The sequence below is a fragment of the Penicillium vulpinum genome, assembly GCF_028829585.1.
Source record: "Penicillium vulpinum strain IBT 29486 chromosome Unknown utg000001l_segment0_segment0, whole genome shotgun sequence".
NCBI lineage: Eukaryota > Fungi > Ascomycota > Eurotiomycetes > Eurotiales > Aspergillaceae > Penicillium > Penicillium vulpinum.
In genome coordinates this window covers 7,788,741-7,815,771 of record NW_026643241.1, presented here as the reverse complement: position 1 = coordinate 7,815,771, position 27,031 = coordinate 7,788,741, and the positions used below count along the sequence as shown (strand labels likewise).

Genomic DNA, 27,031 nt, shown 5'->3' with positions numbered 1-27,031 from the left:
CGAGACCCTCGGAGGGTGCAAGGTCATGGACCACCCGGAGGGTCACTGCCAGGTCTACACGGTAGTATAACCTAACTATCGGTAGAGATATATTCAATACCGGTGATAGACTTATTTTGACCACCGGTAGGATTTATATATACACCGTATAGAGTAATAACTTTTTAACGCTTTCCCTAGCCAATCTAGTAGCTAGTTATATCCCAATTGAAGATCTTATATCTTTTAAAACTATATTGATCTATAAACTTTCGAAGGCTATTAAACCAAAGTAGTAATTCGCTGTAATTCTCGCTTTTAAACCTCACTTTTTCAGTCGGTTTTAGGCTAATATACGGGATATCTAGTAGGAGGCGCTTAATAAAACGGTATAACGTATTTCACCACCGAGTGGCCACAACCACCGAGTGGCCACCCCAACCCTACATATTAAATTTAAATACATTTTTCTCAACCAAAACTCCATTAAATTAATTCAACTAACTAATTGGTCTATCTGGACATATTTCTCTTCTATACCCTGGCAATCTGTATATTCCATATCCCCGGGGGGGCTTTATACGTGGTTGTAAACCCGATTCTCTAGGTATGCCGGCGGCGGGGGAAGGTGCTTCAGTTGCTTCCAGTTGCTGCATAATTAATGCAGATACTTCTTGAACTGAGAGGCCTTCTTCGGCGGGTATCTGCCTTCGGGATCGAGTGCGCTTTTACTTCTGCTTCTCGTTGGCGGCGCGTAAATCGCTTACTTCTTTCTCAAGAAGTGCGGCGGATTGCATAGTGATCTGGCACGCCTTTAAAACCTGGTTTATAGCGGAATTGAGAGGACTTAGAGGGCTCCTTGATCTTATACGAAGCAATGCTTTAATTGACGAAGCTTGTTTTTGTAATTAGACGTAGTTCGAAGGGGTTTTTGGGTCCCAATCACTACCCCGGCTCGGAGGGGGGGTCGGGGTTCGAAGACGAATATCAAGCTTTGAAATCACTCGATCGGGTGCAAAAGGTATTAAACCAGCTGCTCCGAAGCTATTTTTAATAGTCTCTGATTTAAAAGCTTCAATTCGTATAAGTGGGTATACTTCGAGGAAGTCAAGTTTATCGATATAATTTATCCCACTCCGCATTTTGAATTCAACAAACCGACCGTACGCACGTTTTAGTACCGCAAAACAGCCGATATCGAGAGGTTGTAAAAGGTGAGAGGAATGCGGAGGTATACAAATTGGTATAATACCATTTTGTTCGCAGATTTCGTCGAACTTCGGTGTTAAATAGCTTCCGTGACCGTCGAGTACTAGAAGCCGATACCTCCCCTTCGTACGCGAAGAAGTCGAAGGAATAAAGAGCTTTTCGAGCCAACGAAGTCCAATTTTATCCGAAGTCCAACCGTTAGGGCTTACTTCAAAGCGCCAGTCATTCGGGACGCTTTTAAACTAAGATTCGAGGAAGACTTTGCCTTTAAAAATCATATACGGAGGAAGCACCCAGCTAGAAGCACCCGTATATTCAATTACTGTCACCCACTCGCGAGTTCTAGGTTGTAAAGTCTTACGCCGACCGGTTATATCACTTCTCGTAATAACCTTCGCGGTCGCGGTTAATCCTAACGCGAAACCGGTCTCGTTAAAGTTATAAACGTCATCGGGGTCGATTCCAAATTGAAGGATCGTCTTTTGAACTAGATTAAACCACTCCCCAATGATTTTAGGGTCTTCGTATTTCGCACGCTCGTAATTATACCGTTTCGAGAATCGGGAGGAGAGGAGAGGATATCGTTTCACGAATTTCGTAACCCAATTTTCGCCGACCGAAAGAACCGGGGTAGTTCTACGTTGTTGAAGAAGAAGATCCGCCATTTCTCGTACGGAAGAGGGCCGGGGGGCTGCTCCACGAGAATCTATAGAGATAATCCATTTTTCAAGAGATTCCTCTTCAAGTTCTGTCAATTTATACGAATTAGCGCGAGAAGTCGCGCGGTCTTAGACGCCGCTAAGGCGGCGGCGGAGAGTTGAACGCGGCACATTGAAAGTGCGAGCAGCGAGAGTAATATTACTGATATCTCCATTTTTAAAAGCCTGGATAGCTAATAAAAGCCTACCCTCTTGCTCAATTGAATTTTTCGAGCTTTGAGAGCGAATTAGTGGCATAGTGGGTGGTTGAAGAAGAAGGGATTAAATTAATTAACGCGTTTTGGGTAGGGTGGCCACTCGGTGGTTGTGGCCACTCGGTGGTGAAATACGTTACCTAACTATGTAGTTAGTTATAGCTAACCGTCCGGTCGGAACTAGCGGTCTTTAAAAGGTGATTTGCAGAGCGCTCAATACGCTCTGGGGTATTTGTAGTATATAAATTGCGTAGGGTATAAATCCAAGATATCAATACTTTTTCTTGAATTGAATTTAATGCCTTGCTCTGGCTAGCAATAGTCGAATTGGACTTCCGACCGTGGACGCGACCGCGTAGTCGATCAATTGGAACCGCGAATTCCCGCGCTAATTTAGCTAAATTAGGCTTATTGCTTTTCTTATAGGCTTCTGCTGCCCGTAGAGTTCTTATTTCAACATCTTCAATTTGATTTGATATCGTGGTGTAGTAGAAAAATGAGTAGGAAGTTGATAAAAAAAACGAAAATCGGGGATCCGATGAGAATCCGGGATCCGGTGGGGCCCACCAACACCGGGTAGGGGTGGTGAAAAGGCGGTGGCACGATTAATGCGTCTGTCTATGATGGTTAAAATAGTAATTCTAAATAAGCACCCTCGAATATCAAGTGGGGCGATAGCTCAGTTGGGAGTAGCGTGCGATTGAAGTTCGCAAGGTCGCCGGTTCAATCCCGGCTCGCCCCATTGTTTTTGAATTTTACCCCCTTGGGTTTCCTAGCCTTTGTAGGAGTGAGTATATAGTTGATATTATTGCACCTACCTACTCCGTAGGGTATCCCATGGTATTTTTTGCACCCTTCAAATCAAGTTGCATTTGGCTCCTAATTTCTTTTTTAAGAACAACATTGTATTTCACGCTGTTGGTTTCGCCCAAATCTAATTATCACATACCTTTCGCCCTACCCTACCGTAAGCAGCAATTGATGACTAGAATCATAATATCTAATAAGCACCCTATCAGCATCAAATGGGGCGATAGCTCAGTTGGGAGTAGCGTGCGATTGAAGTTCGCAAGGTCGCCGGTTCAATCCCGGCTCGCCCCATTTTTTGGCATATTTTTTTTGTCCTTTCCACACCAATTCGGCCGGATTTGATGCAGAGGACGACTGTTAATTAGGTATACGTAGAAGATCGGACATAAATTTCAATATGTAAACCACAGGTAGTAATACGGAGTCGTCTTGACTGGTGCATAATGTGCTGTATAAGACAACTTAATCTATCCCCTCATTTCTTTGTCGAGAGGCTTGAAAGGTTTTGGGCAGTGAAAGCTTTTATGATCACTGTATTGAGCCCCTACAAGACGACCATATGTCTGCAAGTAGTTCACTCATATGTTGTAGTGAGAAGTTGGGAACATCTATTGCCTACATGTTTGGGACATATTTAATAACGACAATATCAGCAGGCTAGCTTGCCAACAGGAAATATATATGGATCCGTCTAGAGAGCCGGTGCATGTTGGCCATAGAAGATCAGAAGGACTCATCGCTCACATAATCCCCTAGCTTTTAGCAGATGACGTTAAATTTATAGTCTTTTTTACATTTGTATGATGCATGCACTGATTCCTTGTGAAGAGAAAAGCAAAGTATATGTGAATCATGTAGCTTTAAGTATTGAATGTGTATATACATCTTGCTTCTGGACTATGGAATGTAATAAGAAAAAGAGCAAGTTAGCAGCTTATTGTTGCGGCCGCTAGCCGTCTAAAAAGGAGGAAAGAGTAGCAAATGGATACGGCCGGGAATGATCGCTATATTGGCTGTATATAAGCATAAAGACAAAATACGGTTGATGAGCACCTCGATACCTATCGTCATGTCCTGTCACAGTATCTCGACTGTTAGCCGATCATTGTATAGCCAATCTTTAAGGTGCGTTTAATTCCATTTCTGTCTTATCCACACTCTAGCCCTTTCTAACCTTGAGTAGTGTGATTGAGTCTCAAAGTTCGGTATGGAGAACCGTTCTGTCAAATCCTACGGCCTGGAAAAGTAGATCGGAATCGCGAGGAGTAATCGCATGGTCACGGCTTGACATGGAATCTGACAATGCTACACCGAGGATGGGGATTGATGCTGAAGCCTTGCGAGTCTGCGTCTTCCTCGCTTCCACTTGAGCATCAATATCTTATCCTATACTACCCTGCAATTTGTAAAGCTACCCTTTGAATTTGTATCGTATATCGTCCACATAAATTTGGCTTTAAAGTGGTTGAGCGGAAGAGGAGCACTATTTTCTAAATTATTTCATCGTATCACCACGTATGTTGAAATATCAGGACGAGCTAAAAATATGAACGTAAGTTCGAAGAGGAGAATGCAAATATCTAATTCCCAAATATCTCGAATGGACGGTGTGATTTCAATCCCCCAAGATAACTATAGAAATAGAAAGTACTCGAACTAAAAGCACAGCACAAATAATAAATATGGCAGTGAAATTGACTACATAACCATAAAACAACAGAAAAACCACAGTGGGTATAGAAAGCACTCTCATTGATCTCATTGCCTCACAAGACAGGGATCTTACGACCACCCCTCCATAGGCAGCGGCACACCCTCCCATTCACTGCCCTGCTGCATCATAGGTGCACTGATCTCCTCATCACAAGTCCCATTGAGTATCTCACCAGCAGCACCCCAGCCCATAGACTCAATTTCTCGAACGAAGAAATCACGCTCTTCCTCCATCATAGAAGCACCCTCATCACCACCCATGACATCCTTGTACTGGCGCAGATGCCACCAGTGCGTAAGACCACGAAGCGCCTGTTCCAACGGCAAAGCCTCTTCAACCTCAGCATCCACGTCAGAGCCAGCGAGCCAGTCGTCGCGAAGCTCGGGGCGGCAGTAGAGGTAGATAGCCGTGATGACGCGCATGTTGCTCTGACGCCATTTGCGGCCGCAGTACGGGACTTGAGATTTAAAGAGTTTGAGGGTATAGAAGCGGAGGTGTGGGTCTGGGATTTTCAGACCCTTGCGAAGGATGTTGCTTGATTTGTACTGCACTAGAAGCAGACAGCGGTGGGCTTTGTTGCGCGTGATCTTTTGCATGATGTGTAGGTAGTTGATAGCGGAGAAGAAGTTGCGGAAGGAGAATACTTTGATTGGTTCTTTGGGGAGGGGCGCGGTTGGGTAGCCTAATTCGTCGACTTCGGGGCGTGCCGGTCCGTTGAGGATATCCGTTAACGATTCCTCTTCGGATAGGCCTGGCATGCTGCCGTTTGCTGTTGGGTCGTGGCGGTGGCGGGATATTGGGGGTGGCATGGCTTCGTCTTCGCTTTCAGTGTCGCCGCAGGAGTTTTCGTCAGTTTCCAGGGGAAGGTCGGTGTTGCTTTGACAGAACCGGAAGAAACTGGTTTTTGTGTTAGTGGATGAGCTAGCTTCGCGAACGAGGTTGAGTGAGTAACATACGCTAAGTCTTCGCGGTCATTTTTATGTGCCACCGATTGGTCAACGTCTTGGTGTGCGAACATTTTGAGAATCAAGGGGATGTAATTCGAATCAAGTAACAGCTGTGTCATGTATTCAAATTTCAAGATATCTTAATGGGTTAGCGACATGTCATTCGCAAAAGGATCCGGGGCCTAACTCACGAGATCGCTTAAACCACTTCAGGAGAAGCAACAAAGTCCCGGACACAGCTTTCCCGGTGATCTCGCGAAGACGAATGTTGTCTAGCTCATCAATGGATGCATCGGAGAGGAGATCGTGAGAGGAGCCATTCATGGAAAGACTGTTACTAAAATTTATGTTAGAAGACATTCGTTGTTATTTGAAGTGTCCGAGCTCACCTCATGCCCTGCGTAGTCTGGCTAGTAGACTGGCTGACAACTGCGCTGACATTTGTCAGGATGATTTTCAAGAATACAATGGTGATGGACTGAAGGTGCGATAAAGTATGGGTCTGGTAGACAGTAAGCAAATGTCGAAATTGGGGCTCGAAAGCATGCACTCACATAAAACGAGTCAACCGCATCCAGGCGCCGCTGAATATCGGGATCGTCTGTTTCTTTTTCTACTGGCTTGGGTTTAGGCTCGGCCTTCTCTTCGTCGCCGGACAAATCTAGATGTTCAAAATCATCCGGGAGATCATCCGAGATGTTATCAGGGAAATGAGCAGCGTCCTCGGAGTTCCAGCCACGGTCGTACTGCATAAAGTGTTCACGCTCCTGCCAAAGCTGCCGCATTGCACGGGTCATTTTCACATGGGTTGAAAAGAGCTTTCCGGCTTCAATAATTGACGCAGGGACATCACTGCCTTCCCATTTCTTTCCAACCAAGGTATCCTGGCGTTCTGTTGAGCCCTTCCCGCCAATGCGGTTGCTAGAATCATCTAGGGGAGGGTACATGAAGGGGAAATTCTGGTTGGTCTGATAGTTCTGTTTCTTCCCAGCTTTCCCTCCTGGACCGGCGGGGGATGGTGGTGGGGATGGGGCAGGGGTTGCAATATGAACGGCCTGTTGAAGGATAGAGCCATTTCCACCCGAAATTGAGGGAGCAACACCGCAAAAGATACCACTGTTGGAGTTCATTCTGGCTGAATTGTGTGGAAGAGGGGGTAAAATGGAATTGTTTTCCAATTCCAGTGGAACGACAAGTGGCGGAGGGTTGTAAGCGGGGTATTTGGAAGTGATTTCCTGGCGGAAGAGATGGTAGTCTAGAGGGGAAGCGTGTAGAAATGGAGTCCTACGTTTGGAATCATCCTTCTCAGGGGAAACAGCAGGCTCTAGTACTTCCTTTGCGCGCTTTAAATCATCGGTCCCGCCGAAGACGAGAAGTAGCGACTTCCACAATAACAGAAGGATCCTGGTCAGCGGGATATTGGCCGATTCGTCCCAGCGCAGTCGAGCGATGATTTCAACAATGGAGACTAACAGACTAGGATTTGAGCTGGTCAGTGCATCGCGGATTGAGCTGCACTGAGAGTCATGCGCCTGTTGCCTGCGACCTACTTCCACGGCGAAGTATAAACTTGTAAGCACCAAGTTGGCCTCACGCTCCGGCGCTGCAATATCGCCAGGGTTAATTCGCTCGTAATCAACGTCACTGGAGTCCGACCCGAGTGCTGAGCGGGTCTTATCAAAAAGGCGGCACATGTACTGTACTAAGGCGGTAACGCCGGAGCATTCCTGGAGAAGGGAAACATTTTGCTCGATGCACTGGATCTGCATTGACTTGAGTAGTGGCGTTTCGGCTGTTGACTCGGGATTTCCATCTGAAGAATAATCAGGTGCCACCCTCCCACCGCTGATACCCCATACGCCAGTGACGACATAGCAAATGGCTTCAAGGGCTTCCAATCGAGCGGGGACTTCAGGAAGCTGCAAATCCTCAAGCATCTGAGAAACAAACGAACGACGTAAGTCATTGGATGCGTCAAGCCAAGACATCCCGGGCATGTCTCGCTGGTGTTTCTGGCAAAACGCAGGCCATTTCTGGTTAAAAGTCGCTTTCATGCCAGTCAACATGACACGATCAAAGGCGTTATACTGGAACCACTCGTCAAGCTCATCGGAAAAAGATTGGGCGTCGGAATATTCAAAAGCATAGGCTGGTTGCTCGATCTTGGGCATTTCACCAACAAGCTTTCGCAACTCTGATAAGCTCAGAGAGCTCGCACCCCGATCCGTACCCTCTTGGACGGGAGCTGGAGGGGGCGGCTGCATCGGAGGTGGTGGAGCAGAGGTCTCACGATGAAGTTCTGGTCGTTTCATGGATTTTTCGGGCGCAGAGGGCGCCATCTCAGGAGCGGGTGCGGTCTGTGAGGCCTGTTCCTGGCGGAGCCCCTCAGCCACCTTCTCCATGAGTTGGTCGTCTGAAACTGGCGAGATATCGGTCCCAGTTTGGTCAACCTCATCTGCCTTGACAATATGATGCTCCTGCATCGTGGCTTCGGGTGGATCTGAAGACATGTCCATCATTGGGGACTTGCTGAGTTCTGTGTTCCTGGCAGAAAGTTGTTCGGTGGATCACCAAGGTACCGACGCTCCACACATGAGGTGAAAGAGCAAAAGAGGCGCAAAAATGAATTGAGGCTCATGCAAATGGACTACTACACATTTTGTAAGACTTTGTAGTGCACGAGGGGTGGTGTAGCTGCGGTGTTGATGCGGGAGGTCAGCTGACACGTGACCAGACTACAAAGCCATTGTGTAAGGGCTGTTTACTACGACAATGAGTCGAAAGAGATAGAATACAATTGATCCCAAGTATTTTAATCAACAGGTAGATGTTTGCTCGCTACTATGGTAGGTATATGCTAAGAAGGGGCACCCCTTACTTTGACTTCTTCTTACTAAGGCTGCGACGCTTCAATCTCTGAGACTCCCAACGTTGCCAGCCAGCCTCAGCCAGGTCTTCACTTACGACGAGATCACGGATTCTGACCAACCGAGACACAGTAGTTTCCATGGCCCATTCAATCAACCCGGTGCTTCGGAGTAGGCTGGTAATCATGAACCAGCCACAAGCGCATACGAATCCAGTAGCACAGCCGGCAAGGACTTGTCTCGGGGTGTGGTAGTTGAGGTAGACCCGGCTTGCAGAGACAGCAGCAGCTCCAATGCAAAGGCCTAACATAACCAGGACTCGTAGGAGGACGGCGACATTGGGGTAGGAGCTGGCAGAAGCTTTGCTGTGACGGAACAGAAGGAAGAAGGTGAGGTAGACGGAGAAGAAGGTCATAAATTGGGCGTGTGAAGATGGCATTCCATATCCCTTGCCGAACATTTCTGTGAATTACACACGTGTTAGTTTGGGAAGGTACACATGAGACCATCGACATGGACATGGACATCGAGAACTTACCCTTCGGTCGCTCTTCCTTGATCAAACGTTTGAGGACAAAGTTCAAGGCTTCACAGCCCATCTGTCCTACAAACATTAAGATGACTTCAACCTCTCTTGTTGACCATACCAATGTTGCATAGGAGACACATAGTGCCTGTGGGATGAGGGCCAGCCATGCTGAGATAAAGGACAGTTGGTCCTCGGGGTTCTGGGAACTAGTCAGTTGTGTTAAGACAGTTGATATAATGAACTAACTGACATAGTGGACATGAGTCAGAGACAATGACGCCAGCGGAGTGTCTCCCATTGTTAAAAGAATGAGTAATGGGAGGTTCAAAAGTTCAAAAGTTCCCAAACCGTCTAAATTTGGAGATTCCCTTTTCAGGGATATCAGGATCAGGGCCAAGACCAATGCCAAGACTCTTTTCTTATCGTGGCGATAAGGAGATTGGGCAGCGGGGACCTTTTCGACTGGCAGATTATTTCCTCCATTTTTAGGCATCCGAGGGGGATTTGCCATTCTTTTTTGGTTATTTGGCGTCTGTCTTTTTGTCTTCTCCTATTTCTTCTCTTGTCTACCCCATCTATTACCTTCACTTTCAAACAATGACGCCGTTGTTCTCTCTTCAAACCCCAGACTCTCTATTGCATCATCTTTTAGACCCCTCCCGACTTTCTGCCGAACATTGGCCCATAGAGCGAATACTCGGGACATCTTCATCTTTGGTTGGTCTGATTTTTTTTACCAGGATCTCAATCGCAACGCTGATTCGAAGTGATCTTCCTGCAGGATAGAACCCCCCCTTTTTGTGCCCGATCGTCCTTAGTGACATTTCACTTGGGATCGGTCATCAATATTACCTTTCAAGGGTTTTTTTATATTTTTTTTTACGATGAGCCAGTGTTGCTAAGTTTTATTTGCAGGAGACACCCATTGTCTCCAAATTGCGATTCACTATCACATCAGAGGCGGCCAATATCCGACCCCACCTGAGAATTCTTCACAAGTGATCATACTCGGTTTCATCCCGCCATGACTGAACTCGACTTCCCGGAGGATGACCGCTCGGTCGAGCTTTCCTCGATTGCTGCGATCTTTCCAGAAATACAAATCGATCCTTCCTCTCCGTTTAAAGCCGTTCTCGATCTTCCAGTTGCGCCTTCCGCCCCAACCTCAATATGTTTTCAGCAACCGCTCGATATTGCAGCCGCCATCACCCCTCCAACCTCATTGGACGAGTCTAGGGGAGAACTAGACCAACCGCCCATTAAAGACGTCCATGTCCTCTCACACTTGCCTCCGCTTAACCTCGAGATTGAATTGCCACACGGCTACCCAACTGAAAAGCCGCCTATCGTTCATCTGAAAACGATCCCCTCATGGCTATCCCCCTCGGTCATCGATCAATTGTCCAGTGATTGCCACCGACTCTGGGAAGAATGTGGAAAAGATCTGGTCGTATTTACCTATATCGATCACCTACAGCAGCTTGCAGAAACAACTTTCAATATCCAGGATTCATCTGGGGAAATATGTTTATCGCGGGACTTGAAGATTGGACTACTGGACTACAACAAAAAGGCCGAGCGAGAAAAGTTTGAGCAGGGGACTTTCGAATGTGGGGTATGCTTGGAACCGAAAAAGGGCACTGTTTGCTATCGATTGCTTCGCTGCTCCCACGTATTCTGTATTCAATGCTTGCAGGATTTCTACAATTGTTGCATCACGGAGGGTGATGTTGACAGTGTGAAATGCATGGCGCCGGATTGCGAGTATAACAAGAGACCTGCAGCTGCACCAGGCGACGGCCAGACTCCGCCCCGCAAGAAGCGCGATCGTACCCTGGGGCCAAGCGAGCTACTCCAGATTCCTCTAGCCACTGAAACGGTCCAAAGATATGCATTCCTCAAGAGAAAGAAGAAGATCGAAGCCGACAAGACCACAGTCTACTGCCCACGACAGTGGTGCCAGGGAGCTGCACGATCCAAGAGACACCCCAAGCCAGAAGATCCCATGTCGGATGACTTGGATAGTTCGGATGAAGAAGATGGATCCGAGTCCCGCATGGAAGTAAAGGATGGAGAGCTTCCTCCCATGGCGGAGCGTGTGGCTATTTGCGAAGACTGCAACTATGCCTTTTGCTGCGTCTGCAAGAAGGGCTGGCATGGCGAGTTGGTCCGCTGCTTCCCACGCCGCGACGGCGAGCCCACGGAAGAGGAAAAGGCGACCGAAGAGTACCTGCGTCTGTACACTACCCCTTGCCCGACTTGCAACGTGCCCTGCCAAAAGCAAATGGGATGCAACCACATGCGCTGCTTCCAGTGTGACACACACTTCTGCTACCTTTGCTCGGCCTGGCTGTGTGCAGACAACCCGTACAGGCATTTCAACGACCCGAAGGGCCAATGTTTCAATCGCCTTTGGGATTTGGAAGGTGGCGATGGTATTAACCCCGACGGAGCCGAAGCACTCCATCGCATCCCAGACGCACTCCTAAACTTTGACGATGACCCACCAGTGGTGGCTATTCATGAAGAAACTGACGAAAGCGATGATGACCGCCCTGCATTTGAATTTGATAACGACGAAGACGACTTCCACCGACACCCTCCTCCTCCCGCCCCCGTTCCACCTCAAGTAAACCGCGGTGGTGGCAGACCTGGACAGCTTGATCACGCAGCTGCCCGCGCCGCTGCAGCTGAACGTCAAGCCCAAGCTCGCGCTATGGCCGAAATACGAAACCGAAATGCGAGGCGACAAGCTAGACGTCCTGTCCGATGGGCGGAGATTCCTCCCCATCGTCTCCCTCCACAGGCAGGTGATCCCAGACGTCCTGTCCGGTGGGCAGAAGTTCCTGCAGAACCATTGGCAGACGAAGAGGGCCCCATCCGATGGGAGGCTATCGCAATTCGACCAGGTAGAGCACAGGCACATCCTGGTCTACAACGGTTTTTGGATTTAGTACAAAATGACCGTGAAGACGAATGGGATAGTGATGAGATGGACGATGACTTCTAGATTGAGGTTCTTTGGATGTTACACCAACTCGGCATTTGACCAGGCATATGAATTTTGGTATTTTATTCCCATTGAAAAAGCGTCTTAATGACATCGATGCATACAACGAATTCATGCTTCTTTTATTTTACTTTCTTTGTTGTTCTTCACGTTTTCCCCTTTTTCCTTTTCTAATTTGTGTATTGCATCAATTCCCCCTTCGTCTGCTTTCACACTGCGTTTTATTTTACTTTTGCCTATTTCTTGTTTTCATCTCAATTTGCTACTTATAATTTCTCATACACTTGCTTTTTGCTTGCTTTCATACATTAGGTATTCCTTCTCTATCCAAGCACAGGCAATGTCCGTACATACTTTCCTACACATACAGAATGTGTCGCTAACGACTCGTCTATTTGATATTCTGCGTTTTTATGTAACAATGCCATAATCTCACCGTGGGTGATTTCTTGACTCTATTTTTATTTTTTGACTGTAAAACAGGGACCCGTGGATCACTCAACCTGGCCAGATATATACAACAGGTTTACATCGGTCAATTGGACTCAATTTCCGTTGTATACTGGACTTCGGGTGAAAATGTGGAAGCAGCTCGACATGGTGGGAGTGAAGGATAAGGATTACGACAAGCTCGTGTCCAACCCGCAGGCCATCCGCTACGTGGCCAACTTTATGCACCGAACAGGCCTCTTCCAGCAGTTTCATCACGTGGGACTCGAGGAGGACGACGACGAGGAACCGACAGGCCTTGCGGCAATGGAGCTAGGTGTGGAAGACGATGGGTGTTAGCTAATGACGAAAACGAAGCTGGGAAACAAGAAGCTCAGCCAGAGTCGACAAATATGCCAGGTAATTGGCCACGAATAATACAACACTAATTGCAACTGGAGCGGGGGGAGGATACAGGGAGGAGGAGAGAGAGGGAGGAGGAGAGAGGGAGGCGGAAGGCGGAGGGTGCACTCCGCCGCATTCATTATATATATTTCTGGGTTCTTCGGGTTGTGGGTTTACAATATGCAGGAATGGGCTGATTTCACAATCTTTACAACCCAGCCTCTGTGTTTACTCCCGGGAGTGATCCCAACTCCGCGTTTGGCTACGAATTCTTGCTTCAGCTGGATGAAGCGCCTGCATAGTCATACGCAACTAGTTAGACTGCAACAGGTTAATTAAACTTTGATTGATTGATTGTCAATTGGACTATGTTTGCAGGTTGCCTAATATTTTCCAATAATTTTATGCGCGTATAAAGGTGTTTTCTTGAAAGACTGCATGCAGTACTACAATGTAGTTAGGAGGTAGTAATATACCAGGAGATATTCATTGAGAGAGATGTATAGTGAGGAAGGTTGATTATTGAAGTGACTAACACAAAGTTCTATTGCATTCCTAAATAATGACTTGCTTGGTTTCACCACAAAGGCTACTTATCCTGAACACCACGTAAAGGTGCAAGTCTTGCTCAGGTGCTGCAGACAGGACCCGTGCAGCTGGGTCGGTTGAGGGGGGGAGGGGGAGGGGCGGCTCCTGACACGGTCGATGGAGAACCCAAGAAAGTACAGTCTGTATCCACAGAGGCGTGGGGGTACTAGGTCCCAGATCCATGGGACTGTTCCGGGCCAAGCATGCTTCGTGCCATTAGACCAGGACCTAGGGCCCCAATCTAGTTTCAGCCTAACCTGGACCGCGTCAAAGATCCGAATCAGAGTCCTCGGGACGCCTTCACTGAACAACAGGGACCACGATGTGCAATGTGGGACCCGGAGCGCGCCGAGAGAAGAAAGAAAGAGAAAGAGAAAAGTGGGAGGGGGCCAGGTATTTATATTTACCTAGTGGCTGAAGATAATGAGGGTGGGTGACGAGTTGAGCTAAAAAAGGAAGCAACCAAAAAGGGAAGGCACCTGCCAGCAGTTGAACGTGGGCATCTTAGTGGGAGAATACATACTCCGTACGCAGACTCGGCTCGGAGATTTCTACGATCCTGGACATGTAGATTTCTAGAGTCACCTAGGACGAGTCGACAACTTCGAGGGAGTGAATCACTTAGCTATCGTATGGCTCAAGCTTCGGGCTATGTTACAGCATATTCTCCCTCCAGGGGTCCTAGAACCAGTGGATCCTACTTTGGGTACTATCATAAACTGTGTCAACATAGTATTTTTGCCATGACTACCGGCTCCTCAAATTTAAGAAAACTGTGTTTGACTGCCTCGGTTCTACCAGAAGTAACTCTAGTACGCATGGTCTGCATACAAAGTCCCAGTTCCCTAGGGCAGTGACCAATGCTTTAATCCCACCACTCGAATCCCTCATTATACTCTTCCATCTTCAACCCTGCCACTGTCAATCCTAACTTGGAATAAGTCTCACAAATCTCTTCCCAAACAACCTCATCTGTACTCTTCTCATAATCAGGGTCATCCGGCTCAAAATCTGTACATGAGCTCGAAGTCCCCGTCATAAGCATAAGATCAAAGTCCGCACACATAATCCTCCAATCTTCGTTAATATTATCCGCAAAGAGATAAGTGGATGGACCCATGATCTTAGGCGGCGTATTGAGAGGTTCAGCTCCACCTAGACAAATCGCAATCATCGCATCATTCCACTTATAGCGTCCCAGATTAACAAGCCATTCGAATAAAGTCCCCATACGGAGTCCCTCATCTTGCCGTGCTGCCCTCTTTTGGTGCCAATTAAGACCCATTGGTCCAGTCCCCGTACTAAACTGTCCAACCGTGAGGATCGGCGGTTGTTGCGTCAGCATACGGCGCCAGCTCGCCTCGGGCCGGAGATATATCTCTCTCTTAGTCGGGCTTTTTGCAAGATCGAAGTGACTGAGTGCGACTTGCTTCATGTTTTCTGTTACTTTGCAGCCTTTTGCATTGCTGGGACCTCGCAGGTCTTCCGATGGGAAAGCCGAGTCAAATACTCGTGCCAGAAGGGGATTGTAGACTCGTGTGTTTGTCCCGCTTTTGTCGCTGTCTGGAATAAAGAATAGGGCTTTTTGCAGTGAACGTAATCTGCGGATTGGGTCTGCCCAGGCATGACAGACACGTTGGGCGGCGATTAGGGTGTCCATGTCCATTTGGTGGAGGATCGATATCACGATCTCGGGGATCGCTAGAGCCCTGGTCTGGGCTGAGTGGTGGATGTGCATCTCTATAGTGTGCGATGCTTTTGTAAAATTGGAGCTTGGAAATCCGGTCGTTATATGATGATCTGCGCTGGTTGAGGCTCCGGGACTTCCAAGGTAATTTATTGTTGTTTTTTTATCATCTGATCGATCCCAGCTAGGCCGAAAAGGGCTCCAGGGCTTGACTACATTGGGATACCGGTATTTGGAATTTTGTTATAAAAGAGTAATCGATAACTAGCCTTGCTCAAGTGGGAGTACAGAGTGACTCATCGATTCTTTTATTGCCAAATAAGCTATGGACTGTCACCGGGGCTCATCAGAAGCTGTTTAAAATTAATTATCTATTAGGCTGATACAGCCTAAAGGCCTATGGAGTTGATTCGTGGGGGGAAAAATGAAGAAAGAACGAAACCACCATCTTATGAATGATATCAAAGGAAATCATCTCCGAGTGGGTTACGAAGGTGTATAGCGGCCAAAGTCCAAATGCCTGATTTTTCAGGCTTGATGCCTTAAAGTGCCTAAGGATGAGGTGCAAATATCTATAGATGGCTTTATTTACAATACAGCGTATAGAGCGGTGTCCAAAAGCGGTCTGAAATAAGGCATCTTCAGGCACCTTCAGGCATTTTCAGGTGTCAACCCTGAAAAATCAGGCATTTAGACCTTGGCCGTTATACACCTTCGTAGTGGGTTCTCTCCACCCTCATCCCCAGTTCAACCCCACATTCAGTATGATCATATTCCACATGGAATTGAAGGTCCGAATATCAATCAGTGCGGCTGACACGTGCCTCCAGTCACGTATGGGTTAGTCACCTTCTCAGTGAGATTTTGGTCCTCGGTGCAACACACGGGGTTGCCATCTGCATCCGTGATTGCTTCGGAATCACCGTTGTACATGCAGTTGTCCTCTCCATAATAGATATCAACCCACGACTTTGGCCAGGAGAACGTAATCTTGCAACTCGGCTTGACCTTAGGCTCGGAAGTGTTGCCTGCATCAAATAGTCCATACAAGGTTGCACTGAGCGTATCGCCATTTCCTGGGTCATCAACCGCTACAGATCACACCGTTAGTATGCTTGACCAAAACCAAGGATGGGAGATGGGAGTAACCACTTACTGAACGTATCGCAGACAGCCGTATTTTCATTAGCGGTAATCCATCCCTTATTCACATGCTACACTGGTGATTAGCAACTGGTACCGCCGTTTGAAAAGAGAGATTGAACGCACAATGGTAGTTCCTTTGCTGTTGAAGCCCTCAGGCACGTCGCAAGGCCAGAATGGAGAGTTTGAGTGGTACTCCTTCCTGATAGCCTGTTTGGTCTTCTCCAGGCCCTCACATACAGGGATATTGAAGAAACCAGGATAACGGACTCGTTTCCCATATTGATCAGCATTCTCATCTTTCTCAAGATCTTCTGACGTCGGTGACTTGTAGCCGTTGACGTAGCCAGCATTCTCATATCCGGTCATTGCACTTGCAACAATGTCATCAATTGTGATGCCTCCCCATTTATCGCCGGAGAGGGTTTTGTGAACGGTACCGGGTAATGGTGTAAAGTTGATTTGCTTTTTGATTTCCCACTCATTAATATTCACAAGGAAAACCAGCTTGTCCCTCCAGCACGCGCGTGTGTTGACAGAGTCCTCGTCGGTCATGATATCATAATCGCTGATCTCAGGGATCTTAGCGGCCTTATTGTCACAAGGGAAATCTGTTGTCCTGTGGTATACATTCTGATTAGCATCATTTGCTCAAATAACGATTTGAGTCACCTTACACAATTCTCGGGAAAGCACCGATGTTATCAGAGGCAGTCTTCCACGCAATAGGCATCAGTTGACCATAGAGGACAGCCTGCAGCTCCGCTGCCATTAAGTCCTGGTCGAGCTTGTTTGGCAAGAAGTTCATTTTCCCATCCTCAATGAGGAATGCAAGGTTGCCCAGAGATGAATCATCACCCGAAAATATGTTTTTTAGATAGGAGGCCTCGAGATCCTTCCAAGACGCAAATATGTCGCCAAGAGCGGAGCTCAGTGAGTTCTGAGCTTCAAGTGGGTCATTTTTACTATTCTGATCAGCAAGCACAACCTCTGAGGGGGTTTAAGGGCCATGTATATACTTACGTAGGAGCATTATTTCTTGTCCAGGCCGCCGTCATGCCATAAAGCTGGTATGACATGTCGTTAGCATACGCTCTACCATCGAATTTATACCGTTCTCCATTCAACGCCTCTTTCGTCTTCTCGAACGTCTTCAATGGATACTCCTGAATCTCAGGACGAGGAACAGGGCCCTCTGTTCCAGCCTCGCGATTCCTTGGAATCGAGACACGGGCAGTGCTGGCACCCTCGGCTATTTCTGAGACATCCTTTCGAACTGCACTTTCGTTAATCTATAATCTGGAGGTATTCGCATCCAAAAGGTGGCCTCTATACTTACCAACACTGAAGGATGCTGAAACTGAAAAGCCCATCAACATTGTCAAGCCGTCAAAAATCGCCAGGATCATTGCGGTGTCATCACTTTGCGGAGCAAATATACTAGAGAATTCACCTATCTTGCTCTGTATACCAATCATCGCTGTATTGAGTGCACTATACATCTCACTATGTAGCTGTAAGAATTTTCCGGTCAATATCGCCTGCTTAAACGTTGAATTTCGGGTACTAGGAAGAAGAAATTACCTGATGAATACCAGAGAAAGAATTCAAGATAAGGTAGCTATTCTGCTGTCAGCATGACGGTAATCGTACCAGGCGAGGCCTATAAGTCAAAACATACCCTGCTGGGTGATCGACGTCCTTGCACTGGACAACAGAAGAGCATGGGACGCTACCAACATCTTTACAGTTCCACTGCTCTGGACCGTGGAAGTAGTAACTGACGAATTCCGGAAATCCGAGGTTGCGATACATGCCATTCTTAGCTTCAGCCTTCCACTCGCCAATCATAGTATCCCAGGCCCCTGGAACGCCTGACGCATACCATCGATCAATGAAAGCGACAGTAGCATCGTCAATAGAATTCTGGTCACATTGTGCTGTTTCCCAGAGGCTTGTGATATTCAAATCAGCTTCTGCCACGTTAGATGCTGTTCCAGTTGGCACAGCCGCTGCGAACCCGACAATGCGGGTTGCTGGGACTGATGCAGAGGATAGTGGTGCAGAGGAGACTGCTCGGGCATGAGGAGGTCCTCCATTATGCCTGACTACTATACCAGTGGCTGGAGCCAAGAGGTAAAATAGAGTACCAAATTGGCTGAAATGCATCGGAACGTATCACCTTGAAAGATGAGCGAGGAAATAAAACAGCCAGCAAGTCAATAAACGACTGAAGATGTAGTTTCTTTGGAATCCAGATATGATAGAAGCAAGGTACCATATTTATACACACTGAGTTAGATGGCCCCTGAGTAGCTGAATCTAGCTCATGACGCGAGAGAAGGCCCATAGTACTTGATATTGCTACGAACTTCCTATTTGAGAAATTGCCCACAGGAGCGTTCTACCTAAGACATGTGTTTGTGGATACCCGAGGTATCTTCAAGTTGACAACAATGATCAGTTGACAACTGTCACAAGCTATTCGTACAAATATATGAGAACGAAGGTATCCGGTACTCCGTAGTTAAGACCTACGTAGAAGTATCACATACTCTATGCTTGTTAAACGATACCAAAATATGAGATTCTCTACCAACAGCTCTTAGCGAAATATCCCAATTGTTGCCTATCATCGACGATCATTGTACATATTGGTATAGTCTCTCCACTAGTGGTACACAAAATACGGGAGGATTCAAAACAAGTTCCAACCTACGAACTATCGGAATGGGATATACTATTCCGTGCAGTTATATACGCATACGGGAGATTTCCAGGGTCCTACCTCCGAGGAGCTCTGTCCACTTTGTATAGCACCTCTTATCAAAAGCCACAGCCGCAAACCCCAGAAAGCCCATAAGCCACCTACGGCCCCATTTGCTCCACAATATGTACAATTAATTTTCGCCTTAAATTACCATACGACTTCAATTACACCGTCTCATTTCTTTTTGCTATATACTATTATGTTGAAATGACTCTTATGCTACAACTAATATAGTAGACTGACATCTGCTTAGATTAAGATAAAACGAGTGTAATTGCTAAAATGAAGTGAGTGCTCAACTCAATGATTTATAGAAAGTTTATAGTATGTACACATTGTACTTATAATGCCACCATGTTCCAAGGTTACCGCTAAGGTTAATGTCAGGGGCAGTAAGTGGCCCAAAGGGGCCGAAAAGTGGATGTCGCTAAACCGATGTAGTAACTGGTACATCATAATAATGAATGGTAAATGAACGGTAAATGAATGGCCTATTTTGACTGACACCTTGTGTTTCACACTCTAAAGCGAGTGATAACGATAACCTAACCGAGTGCATATCTATGCATGTACTCTGTGCTCTATCTAGTTATCGAAATGCCTCCCATCGGATAGAGCCCTCTTCATTTGCCCATAGCTCTACAGAAAACTTTGCCCACCACACAGGACATTTGAGGTCTTCGAGACGAGTTAATTCCAGTCGCAAACAACTCCTATATCTGGACCCACTATCGACGACGATTTGCATCATAAGACTTGGTGTGATTTGTCAAGTGCATTCTTGAAGCTATCTGTAGAATTGTGCAACAGAGCGCATATAATGGGGCGAGTCGGCGACATTTGGAGTGAGATTATCGCATTGTGATGGTATGCAGGTGGGGCCTTTGTGACTTCTAGGATGTCAAGCTCATCATTGTTGGATACCATTGGTTGGCCTGAAGTTGTGACTAAGATTGCTAACCTTTTGCTTTTGCTTGCGGGCTAATATAAGGATAGAGTAAGTGAGATTTTTTTAGAGAGATAAAAGCTTAACGGATCGGACGTAAAGTAAAACTATGAAGGATGTAGAAATGATCAAGATATATGTACAATGGGCATCTAACTATCAGGTTTTTGCCTTCCTCTTTCTGTATGAAATCTGCAAATCCTTCGTACTACCTTTTTATCATGGAATTTGAATCAAAAATAACCGAAGTTGTGAAAACCCCTCCCCCCGAGATCGTAAGGTTGTCAGGGCGGACTCTCAAGGCACAGCACACCGCGTTGTGGAATACATTCAGCTGGGTTTGGAGACTGCGCTTGATAACCAGATTATATGAGGGTAGTATCTTCGAAGGCTCTAAGAAGGTTGATATCGAAGTGCGAGCCTTAAAAAAAGAAAGAGGCCTTCCAAGGTTCTTTCAGGTGACTGAACTTTGGATTTAACCTTATTTTGTGGGAACCAATCAGGGTTGCCTCGGTTAGAGCCTCAAGCCACCGCTGTACGAATTAACCACGTTGAAGGATGACACATCTCTTTATGCTATTTCTCGACTACGGATATTAAATTGACATGGAAGAGTGACGCAGATACTTTGTATTGCTTGATTAATTTGATTTGACATGCATTAGTACAATTAGCTACCAGCACGGGTAGATCTGTTAATTTGGATGAACATGCCTCTTGAATCCATGATGCAAGAAGAGTAATCTGGTTTGGTGATTGCGATCAACCTCGCCAGTCGTGCCAGAACTCATAGCTCATGACCTTGAGATCACAGAATAGCAAAAGCAACCTGTAATGTCGGGAAGGGTGGTAACCATGCCAGGTCTCATGAGGTTGGTAGATGTCCGAGGCATAGGCGTGGGTTTCAGGAATCGTGAGGTTTGGGTAGTGGGTGTAAGGGTCCGGCTCAGAGGGAGTGGAAGTCCCGCGTTCGGGCGGGTTTGCGACACAAGGCTCATCTTTATCTGGGTTGAGCAGACGGTGGTTGAATCTCAACCGATCTGTAGGGTCGACATCCCGAGGGATGCAAGGGATATCCGGTGGTATCTCAAAACCAGGCATGGGGCTTGCAGCAATACCCATGAGAGGTGGTGTTGGGAAATCATCATCCGGCTCCTGGGCGGGGAAAGGCAGAAGCCAATCTAGGCGAAAGGTGTGGCCAATTTCCTCCTGCCATGTAAGAGTGATGATGGCAACCCCACCGGCCTGGGAGGCGGCAATAACGATCCCAAGTTCAGGGAGGTACTTGACCAAGTTTAAGCGATCACAGGCAGAGAACATAGAATATTCTATTAGTGACTGAAGAGGAGACCGAGAGAGCGTTCGCGACCCATGGTCTAATGGATAAGGATCTAAAGTGATGTTATTTCCAGAGAAGTGGAGAATAGGAAAAAATCGAGGGTTGCGCGCTGAAGAACATGTTAGCACTCTAATCCAATACACCTAAGCACATATCTCACTCACGATGGGATACAAAGCATCTCAGAGCATCCACATCGATATCATGATCCACATAGTATTGCTCATTTTCTTCTTCGACCAAACTAGTAATACCACGTCTTGCACGAATCGATTGACGGGGTGAAGCCACCTTACTCTCTTGTGATCCTTGAGCGCTTATATCAATGCTGCCACTGCCAGTGGCAGAAGACGTAGTTCCAGAGGTTTCTAGAGCTGTATGATTATGCTCTGAGCTCGATCGTTGTGGTTGAGATTCATTGAGAACTGAAAAGTCAGGAGGGAAAAAGTCGTCTGGCAGAAACAGGCTCGAAATTGTTGCATATTTCTCATCATTGACTTTCTTAGCAGCGAGAGTGGATCTTTCTGCGACATGATTGGCCGTAGTAGACACGTCAAAAACCATCCGACCATTCATGATTTTTGGATGTGGTTCGCATCCACAGGCATCAAACTTGTAGCGGTGCTGCTGAGCTCTGCGAGGATGCAAAGGCAAGACAAACCAGCCCCTTTGCTCTCGACCACCCCTTGAATAATCATAAGTGGATGTTTTGACAGGTGCCAGATTGTCCCAGACTCTCCATACAAAGACTCGGTTTAGGATATCGGTGCTGACCATCCACAGGCCGTTAGGGTCCAATTCAAAGTTGGCAAATGACACGCACGGGATATTGTCGAAATGGCCCCTATAGCTGAGGCGTAGGTTGCGTGTTCGATGATGGGGCATGTCCTTTTTCAGCTCCTCCATTGACTGTGCACTGTCTATTGATACCCATGTGTTTTCTAACACATCAGAGCACCCCGCATTTGAGATGTCATAAGAACCGGGAGTGCTAACATCACTGTCAGACTCAACATCCACCAACGCGAAAGCAAAGACTGTGATAACGCCTGTGTTCGCGCTCACGGCAATCAGCCGAGCAAATTTGTGGATGGCCAAGCCCCATGCACTTAACTGAACATGTTCAACGAAGAAAGGTTTGACTTCATGCGCATCAAATGGTCGGCTGCCTCCATATTTGGTGTTCCTATTGATTGCTGAAAAAATAGCCTCGACATTGTAGCCAGTGACGTTTCCAGAGTCTGTCGCTAACAGCAAGACCTCATCTACCCCCAAATCGTCGACAATGATATGATTGATTGTGTGAGGTCTGGAACGATCAATGTATCCAGGCGCGTTGGGTTCCTTCATCACTGGGTGGATGATCATCTCGGGCTGGGAGCCAAGGAGCTGGCGGGGTCCACTGGGAATCCATACGTAAATGTCGTCGACATGAGCTGTAAAAAGCAAATTTCGGCGTTGTGAGAGGGCCGCCTTTCAAAATCAAGGTCAGAACTGAGGAGAAATGATACAGTCGAAACAGCAACAAGGTCAGCAGGTACTCACCAAGTTACACCTCCAAGAAGATACAGTTGGCCCAGAATCCTCACTATATCTCAATGATAATCAGTAACAGTGAATTTAGGTAGTACAAGCAGAAACACCCACCTAGGAGGAAACTATGTAGCACTAAGTCAGTTCATAGTTCTCACGCGAGTTAACTTGAATATAAACATACGCGTTCCTCTTCTGTTTCAACATTCAAGATTTGTATCTGGGGTCGATATTGTCGACTGGCCGTTTCAGTGTTCGCAAAATCAGTCTGCTCAGCGAGAGGAGAAGACATTGCCGCAGGCTAAGGGTGCTTGTTCCCGATAATAACGGAGCGCAGAGAAGATATTTCCCTTGGATCTGAGTAGAGAGTGTCGTGGATAATAAGAGAAGAAGCTCGTTCTGTCATTGCCGAGGGCGGAAAGTCCAAGCCACAAAAGACAGGAGCGTGGGAGCCTTGTAAATAGATCATGATCAAGCTGGTCGAAAGCACCTCCATAGCTGCGGGGAGGTGCAATCACCGGATGATGGAATGACTGACCGCCCGCGCACAGACCATCCTTGAGTACGTACAGTTTCCAAGTTCGAGGGCTTATGCTTCCTCTTCCTACAACTAGTTCAACAAACCTCTCTTGCATGATGGATCTGGTTGCTGGTGTACGCAAGGAAGGTAGCCGGTAAGTTGATGTGCTGGTTGTCGCATTTTGTATATGTTGAAGCTCGCTAATTTGTCTCAGCGGCGGCCGCAATGAGTTCAAATGGTCCGACGTCCAAAGTTCCGCTCACCGCGAGAACTACCTGGGCCACTCAGTGATGGCCCCAGTCGGCAGATGGCAACAAAATCGTGATCTTGGCTGGTATGCCAAGGGAGACGAAGAGGAGGAAGAACGAATCCGCAGAGAGCGAGAGGAACTTCAGCGTGTCAAAGAGGCTGAGGAGGAAGCAATGGCCATCGCTCTGGGCCTCCCGGTGCCCCCGAAAACATCCGAAAATGCCAACATGGTTCCTTTAGGAGGTTCTGGTAGTACTGATATGGTTTCAAAAGAAGAGGAGATGCCAGATGCTACAACAAGGGAAAAGGACCACCGTTCCAGTCACCGACACAGACGTGAGCGAAGCCGAAGCCCGCGACGGGAAAGACGGCATGACCGAGGTGATGACCGTGCACGTGACCAGGACCGGAGGCACCGAAGACATCATGACGATCGGGAGCGCCATCATCGCAGCCATCGTCACAGATCACGATCTCGCGGTCGAGACCACTACAGACGACGATCAGTTTCCCGTTCTAGAAGTAGACCCAGCCGCAAAGATGAGGAGCATCAGAAACGGCGACGCATGGAGCGCAGCTACTCACCGGCTGAGCGTAGGCGACACCCCGAACGCAGACGAGACCGAGACGACCATGACCGCCGTTGAGCTACAAATCGGGATATGAATTGATACATTAGCTTGGCGTTGGAGGAGTCGATTCAAATGTCGAATAAATGATTGCGTACAACTATCAGAATGACCACTATTCAATTTACACGACGGAATCTTCACATCGAGCTTCAAGAGCTTACAACTCGTCATGAGTGGTCTTTGCAGATTCGGCCAAATCGGGCATCGACATCATGTTCACCACCATACTGGTCCAGCCGGTAAAGTGCTGTGTCCGCTGGCCATTGCCCGAATCAGGATTGTACTGTTCCCAAGCGAACCCAGTCTTCTTCCACTGGCGGAACACATTCTCGACCAGATTCTTCCGCAAGTCGGAGTACATCGCCCGCGCCTGTTCCTGGTGAGGACCAGAAACTGTTGCAGTGTCCTGTAAAGGATCTGTTAGATCTTGCGGGCAAATAAATCAAAATACGGAAGCACTTACATAGAGATTCTTCAACACCAAGTAGTTGATGTTGATCCAGACAGGGCTTCTCCAATAGTTCTCATCGGTCTCGTAGAACTTATCCTTTTTGCTCAAACTGCGGATACCATAATCACTCCACAACTCCTGGGGATCACGAATCAAATCCAACACGGCCTTGAGGCGCGGGCTGTCAGGACCCAGCATACCGGTCAGGAAGGGGAAGATGGAGATGTAACCCTTGTGGCAAATGTGAACACTCTCTTCATATTCATCGATAGTCGCATCGCAGAACGTTTTCTCCTTCTCGTCCCAATGCAAGTCATCAATGTTACGAGTGATAGCGGTCTCATAGTAGGCGAATTGCTCGACGTCTTCTTCCTCGCCTAGATTTTCAGCGATGCGACGCATAGTGCGAGTCATCATTCCCATCCAACTGATCAAATCGACATGCAGCTCACCGGGGTGCGGCGGTTGAGCTCTAGGGTAGTCATCGATGCCAGAAGTGAGGATATGCTGCACGGAACGTCCGCGCCAGCGGTAACCTTCCTTGGTCGAGAACGCTTCGCGGTCATACGAGGTGATGTCGCCGCGCTGGGTGTTCCTATACCAGTTGTAGTGCTTCTTTAGGAGCGGGTAGAATGAGCGAAGGTATGCCTCAAATAGTTCCGGGTGTCGGACAGTGGCAGAACGCAGGCTCGCGGTCGCATCTTGGTTGTCCAGGGATTCGAACTCGGTACTCTTGTTGCTGCTAGCCTTGACTTTATCCATGAACGATTCCAAGGCCATGAACAGAGTAGGCGGGTTGGCGTAATGGGGATACTGGATCGTAAACTCCGGGGGAACCTTGCTGCGTGCCTCTTGTCCTAGAATCTGTTCACGGGCAATCCATCCATCCTCATCCATCAGGTGGAACCAGCTCTTGATAATCTCAAGCCTATAGAAGTTAGTATATCAGCCAAACCCAGTCAATGAAACAAAGTAGGTCTAAACGTACGCAAGATCGGTATCGTATTCGATGATAGGAATCAAATGGAAACCTTCATCCCAAAGGAACCCTCTGGGGAAGAACGGCCGGGAGGGAACGCAAGTGAAAAGCTCCTTCGGGCCTTCGATAGCAGGCTGTGCGGCAGCCCTGGCCTCGGCAGTCTCTTCCCAGAAGCCCTCATTCTCCTCTTCGTACGCAGGATTTGCGGACCGATCCACAACATCATCGCCGTGGAAGAAGCCAATGCCACCAATGAGATTAGACAGCATTGCCTTAGAAAAGCTCGAGTACTTTGGCGAATCAAACGGCGCCTGTGGCGGGAGAAGCTGCTCAAAAGTTTCAGAAAATGAAGCCGAAGCATCATCAATTTCCTTAGTAAGAGTTTCCGAAGTCAACGGTTCGGGGGCGGAGCCGGATGAGTATAGGACATCAAACTCGAATGCACCTGTAAAAACCTTCTGGACAAGATGAGCATTGCCCTGGCCAGGCTTATGCTTAATAGTAAACAGCTGGGCCGGGGGTGGAATGTTCTCTTTTCCATATTGCTCAAGGGCATCATCAACCTCCGCCTTCAATTGAGTGAAGAAGATCCCCTTTGCTTGCCAAAGTTGCTCTTCTGGGAAGGTCACACTAGCTACAATGCTGCGATCCAATGGCTTGTCTGTGGAGCTAGGGTGATTGTAGCGGGGATGCGAGTTGGTCTCTGGCCCAGTGGTGACATCGATAGAGAAATCGCCAAGTTCTGTAGAGTATCCTTCGAGCTTGACATTGCCTTCCACGCCAGTGGAATCAGAGGATGCAGCATCAGTTCCCAAGTGACCGAAGCCCTCGAGAGTAGAATAAAAGATCATCGAAATGGGCTGATCGGGATCTGCGCCCTCTCTAGGCGTACCTTTGACTCGGAATCCCCAGCTACCTCCGTGCTGGCCACCGGGAACTTTGATGAAATCAATTGTCAGGTCCAAGTTGTTCCCAGCATCATGAATAGTCTCCTGTCCACCCTTCCGGATATCGTACTCGTCCCAGCCATACCCGGCCATTCCTTCATTCTGTTCACATGTGTGTCTAAAGTCTTGAGTGGATGTTAGCTTCACGGTCCACCAATGATACCAAGATGAGCATACTTTGTTGAGAATTGGCATAATCATCAACCTTTCCCCAGATCAATCCCGCCGTGAGACTCTTCGGAATGCGAGGACGTACTCCAAAGTAGAGATTCGACTTGTAAGGGCCCCATAGTAGGGACTCGTTGTTGGCCCGCCCAGCCTCTCGAATCAAGACAGATACATCATTGGGTTCTTCGCTTGCAACAATTCCAGCTGCATAAAGGAGCGACGTCAATAACACTGAAATTCTGAGATGACGCATTATGTAGCCTCATT

General features: G+C 47.5%; 9 protein-coding genes across 9 annotated transcripts; 2 read left to right on the top strand and 7 right to left on the bottom strand.

The window, feature by feature from the left end:
• Positions 1 to 241: 241 nt before the first annotated feature.
• Positions 242 to 2,547, bottom strand: N7479_002793 (uncharacterized protein; the record flags this gene model as incomplete). The annotated part of the gene is made up of 2 exons (XM_057250490.1): positions 242 to 282; positions 2,322 to 2,547. Coding segments are annotated over 2 exons (267 nt in total), but the record flags the coding sequence as incomplete, so codon positions are not given.
• A 2,146-nt stretch (positions 2,548 to 4,693) lies between these two features.
• Positions 4,694 to 8,091, bottom strand: N7479_002792 (FAR11/STRIP family protein; the record flags this gene model as incomplete). Its single annotated transcript, XM_057250489.1, has 5 exons — positions 4,694 to 5,522; positions 5,582 to 5,627; positions 5,764 to 5,903; positions 5,962 to 6,074; positions 6,127 to 8,091. The coding sequence occupies 5 exons, from the start codon at positions 8,089 to 8,091 to the stop codon at positions 4,694 to 4,696; spliced, it is 3,093 nt and encodes a 1,030-aa protein (XP_057114921.1).
• Positions 8,092 to 8,446: 355 nt separating this feature from the next.
• N7479_002791 (phosphatase PAP2 family protein) lies at positions 8,447 to 9,266 on the bottom strand (the record flags this gene model as incomplete). The annotated part of the gene is made up of 3 exons (XM_057250488.1): positions 8,447 to 8,901; positions 8,978 to 9,167; positions 9,219 to 9,266. 3 exons carry the CDS (start codon positions 9,264 to 9,266, stop codon positions 8,447 to 8,449), a joined length of 693 nt encoding a protein of 230 aa, XP_057114920.1.
• A 726-nt stretch (positions 9,267 to 9,992) lies between these two features.
• N7479_002790 (RBR-type E3 ubiquitin transferase) lies at positions 9,993 to 11,978 on the top strand (the record flags this gene model as incomplete). Its single annotated transcript, XM_057250487.1, has 1 exon — positions 9,993 to 11,978. The coding sequence occupies one exon, from the start codon at positions 9,993 to 9,995 to the stop codon at positions 11,976 to 11,978; it is 1,986 nt and encodes a 661-aa protein (XP_057114919.1).
• A 2,287-nt stretch (positions 11,979 to 14,265) lies between these two features.
• Positions 14,266 to 15,138, bottom strand: N7479_002789 (uncharacterized protein; the record flags this gene model as incomplete). Its single annotated transcript, XM_057250486.1, has 1 exon — positions 14,266 to 15,138. One exon carries the CDS (start codon positions 15,136 to 15,138, stop codon positions 14,266 to 14,268), a length of 873 nt encoding a protein of 290 aa, XP_057114918.1.
• A 753-nt stretch (positions 15,139 to 15,891) lies between these two features.
• On the bottom strand, positions 15,892 to 18,270 carry N7479_002788 (uncharacterized protein; the record flags this gene model as incomplete). The annotated part of the gene is made up of 7 exons (XM_057250485.1): positions 15,892 to 16,178; positions 16,244 to 16,301; positions 16,357 to 16,849; positions 16,908 to 17,195; positions 17,254 to 17,506; positions 17,570 to 17,724; positions 17,912 to 18,270. Coding segments are annotated over 7 exons (1,893 nt in total), but the record flags the coding sequence as incomplete, so codon positions are not given.
• A 2,438-nt stretch (positions 18,271 to 20,708) lies between these two features.
• N7479_002787 (uncharacterized protein) lies at positions 20,709 to 23,110 on the bottom strand (the record flags this gene model as incomplete). Its single annotated transcript, XM_057250484.1, has 5 exons — positions 20,709 to 21,394; positions 21,450 to 22,758; positions 22,831 to 22,873; positions 22,933 to 22,943; positions 23,003 to 23,110. The coding sequence occupies 5 exons, from the start codon at positions 23,108 to 23,110 to the stop codon at positions 20,709 to 20,711; spliced, it is 2,157 nt and encodes a 718-aa protein (XP_057114916.1).
• A 341-nt stretch (positions 23,111 to 23,451) lies between these two features.
• On the top strand, positions 23,452 to 24,253 carry N7479_002786 (MMtag domain-containing protein; the record flags this gene model as incomplete). Its single annotated transcript, XM_057250483.1, has 3 exons — positions 23,452 to 23,492; positions 23,553 to 23,836; positions 23,910 to 24,253. The coding sequence occupies 3 exons, from the start codon at positions 23,452 to 23,454 to the stop codon at positions 24,251 to 24,253; spliced, it is 669 nt and encodes a 222-aa protein (XP_057114915.1).
• A 123-nt stretch (positions 24,254 to 24,376) lies between these two features.
• On the bottom strand, positions 24,377 to 27,017 carry cwh41 (mannosyl-oligosaccharide glucosidase; the record flags this gene model as incomplete). The annotated part of the gene is made up of 4 exons (XM_057250482.1): positions 24,377 to 24,625; positions 24,683 to 25,598; positions 25,659 to 26,721; positions 26,774 to 27,017. The coding sequence occupies 4 exons, from the start codon at positions 27,015 to 27,017 to the stop codon at positions 24,377 to 24,379; spliced, it is 2,472 nt and encodes an 823-aa protein (XP_057114914.1).
• Positions 27,018 to 27,031: the final 14 nt, after the last annotated feature.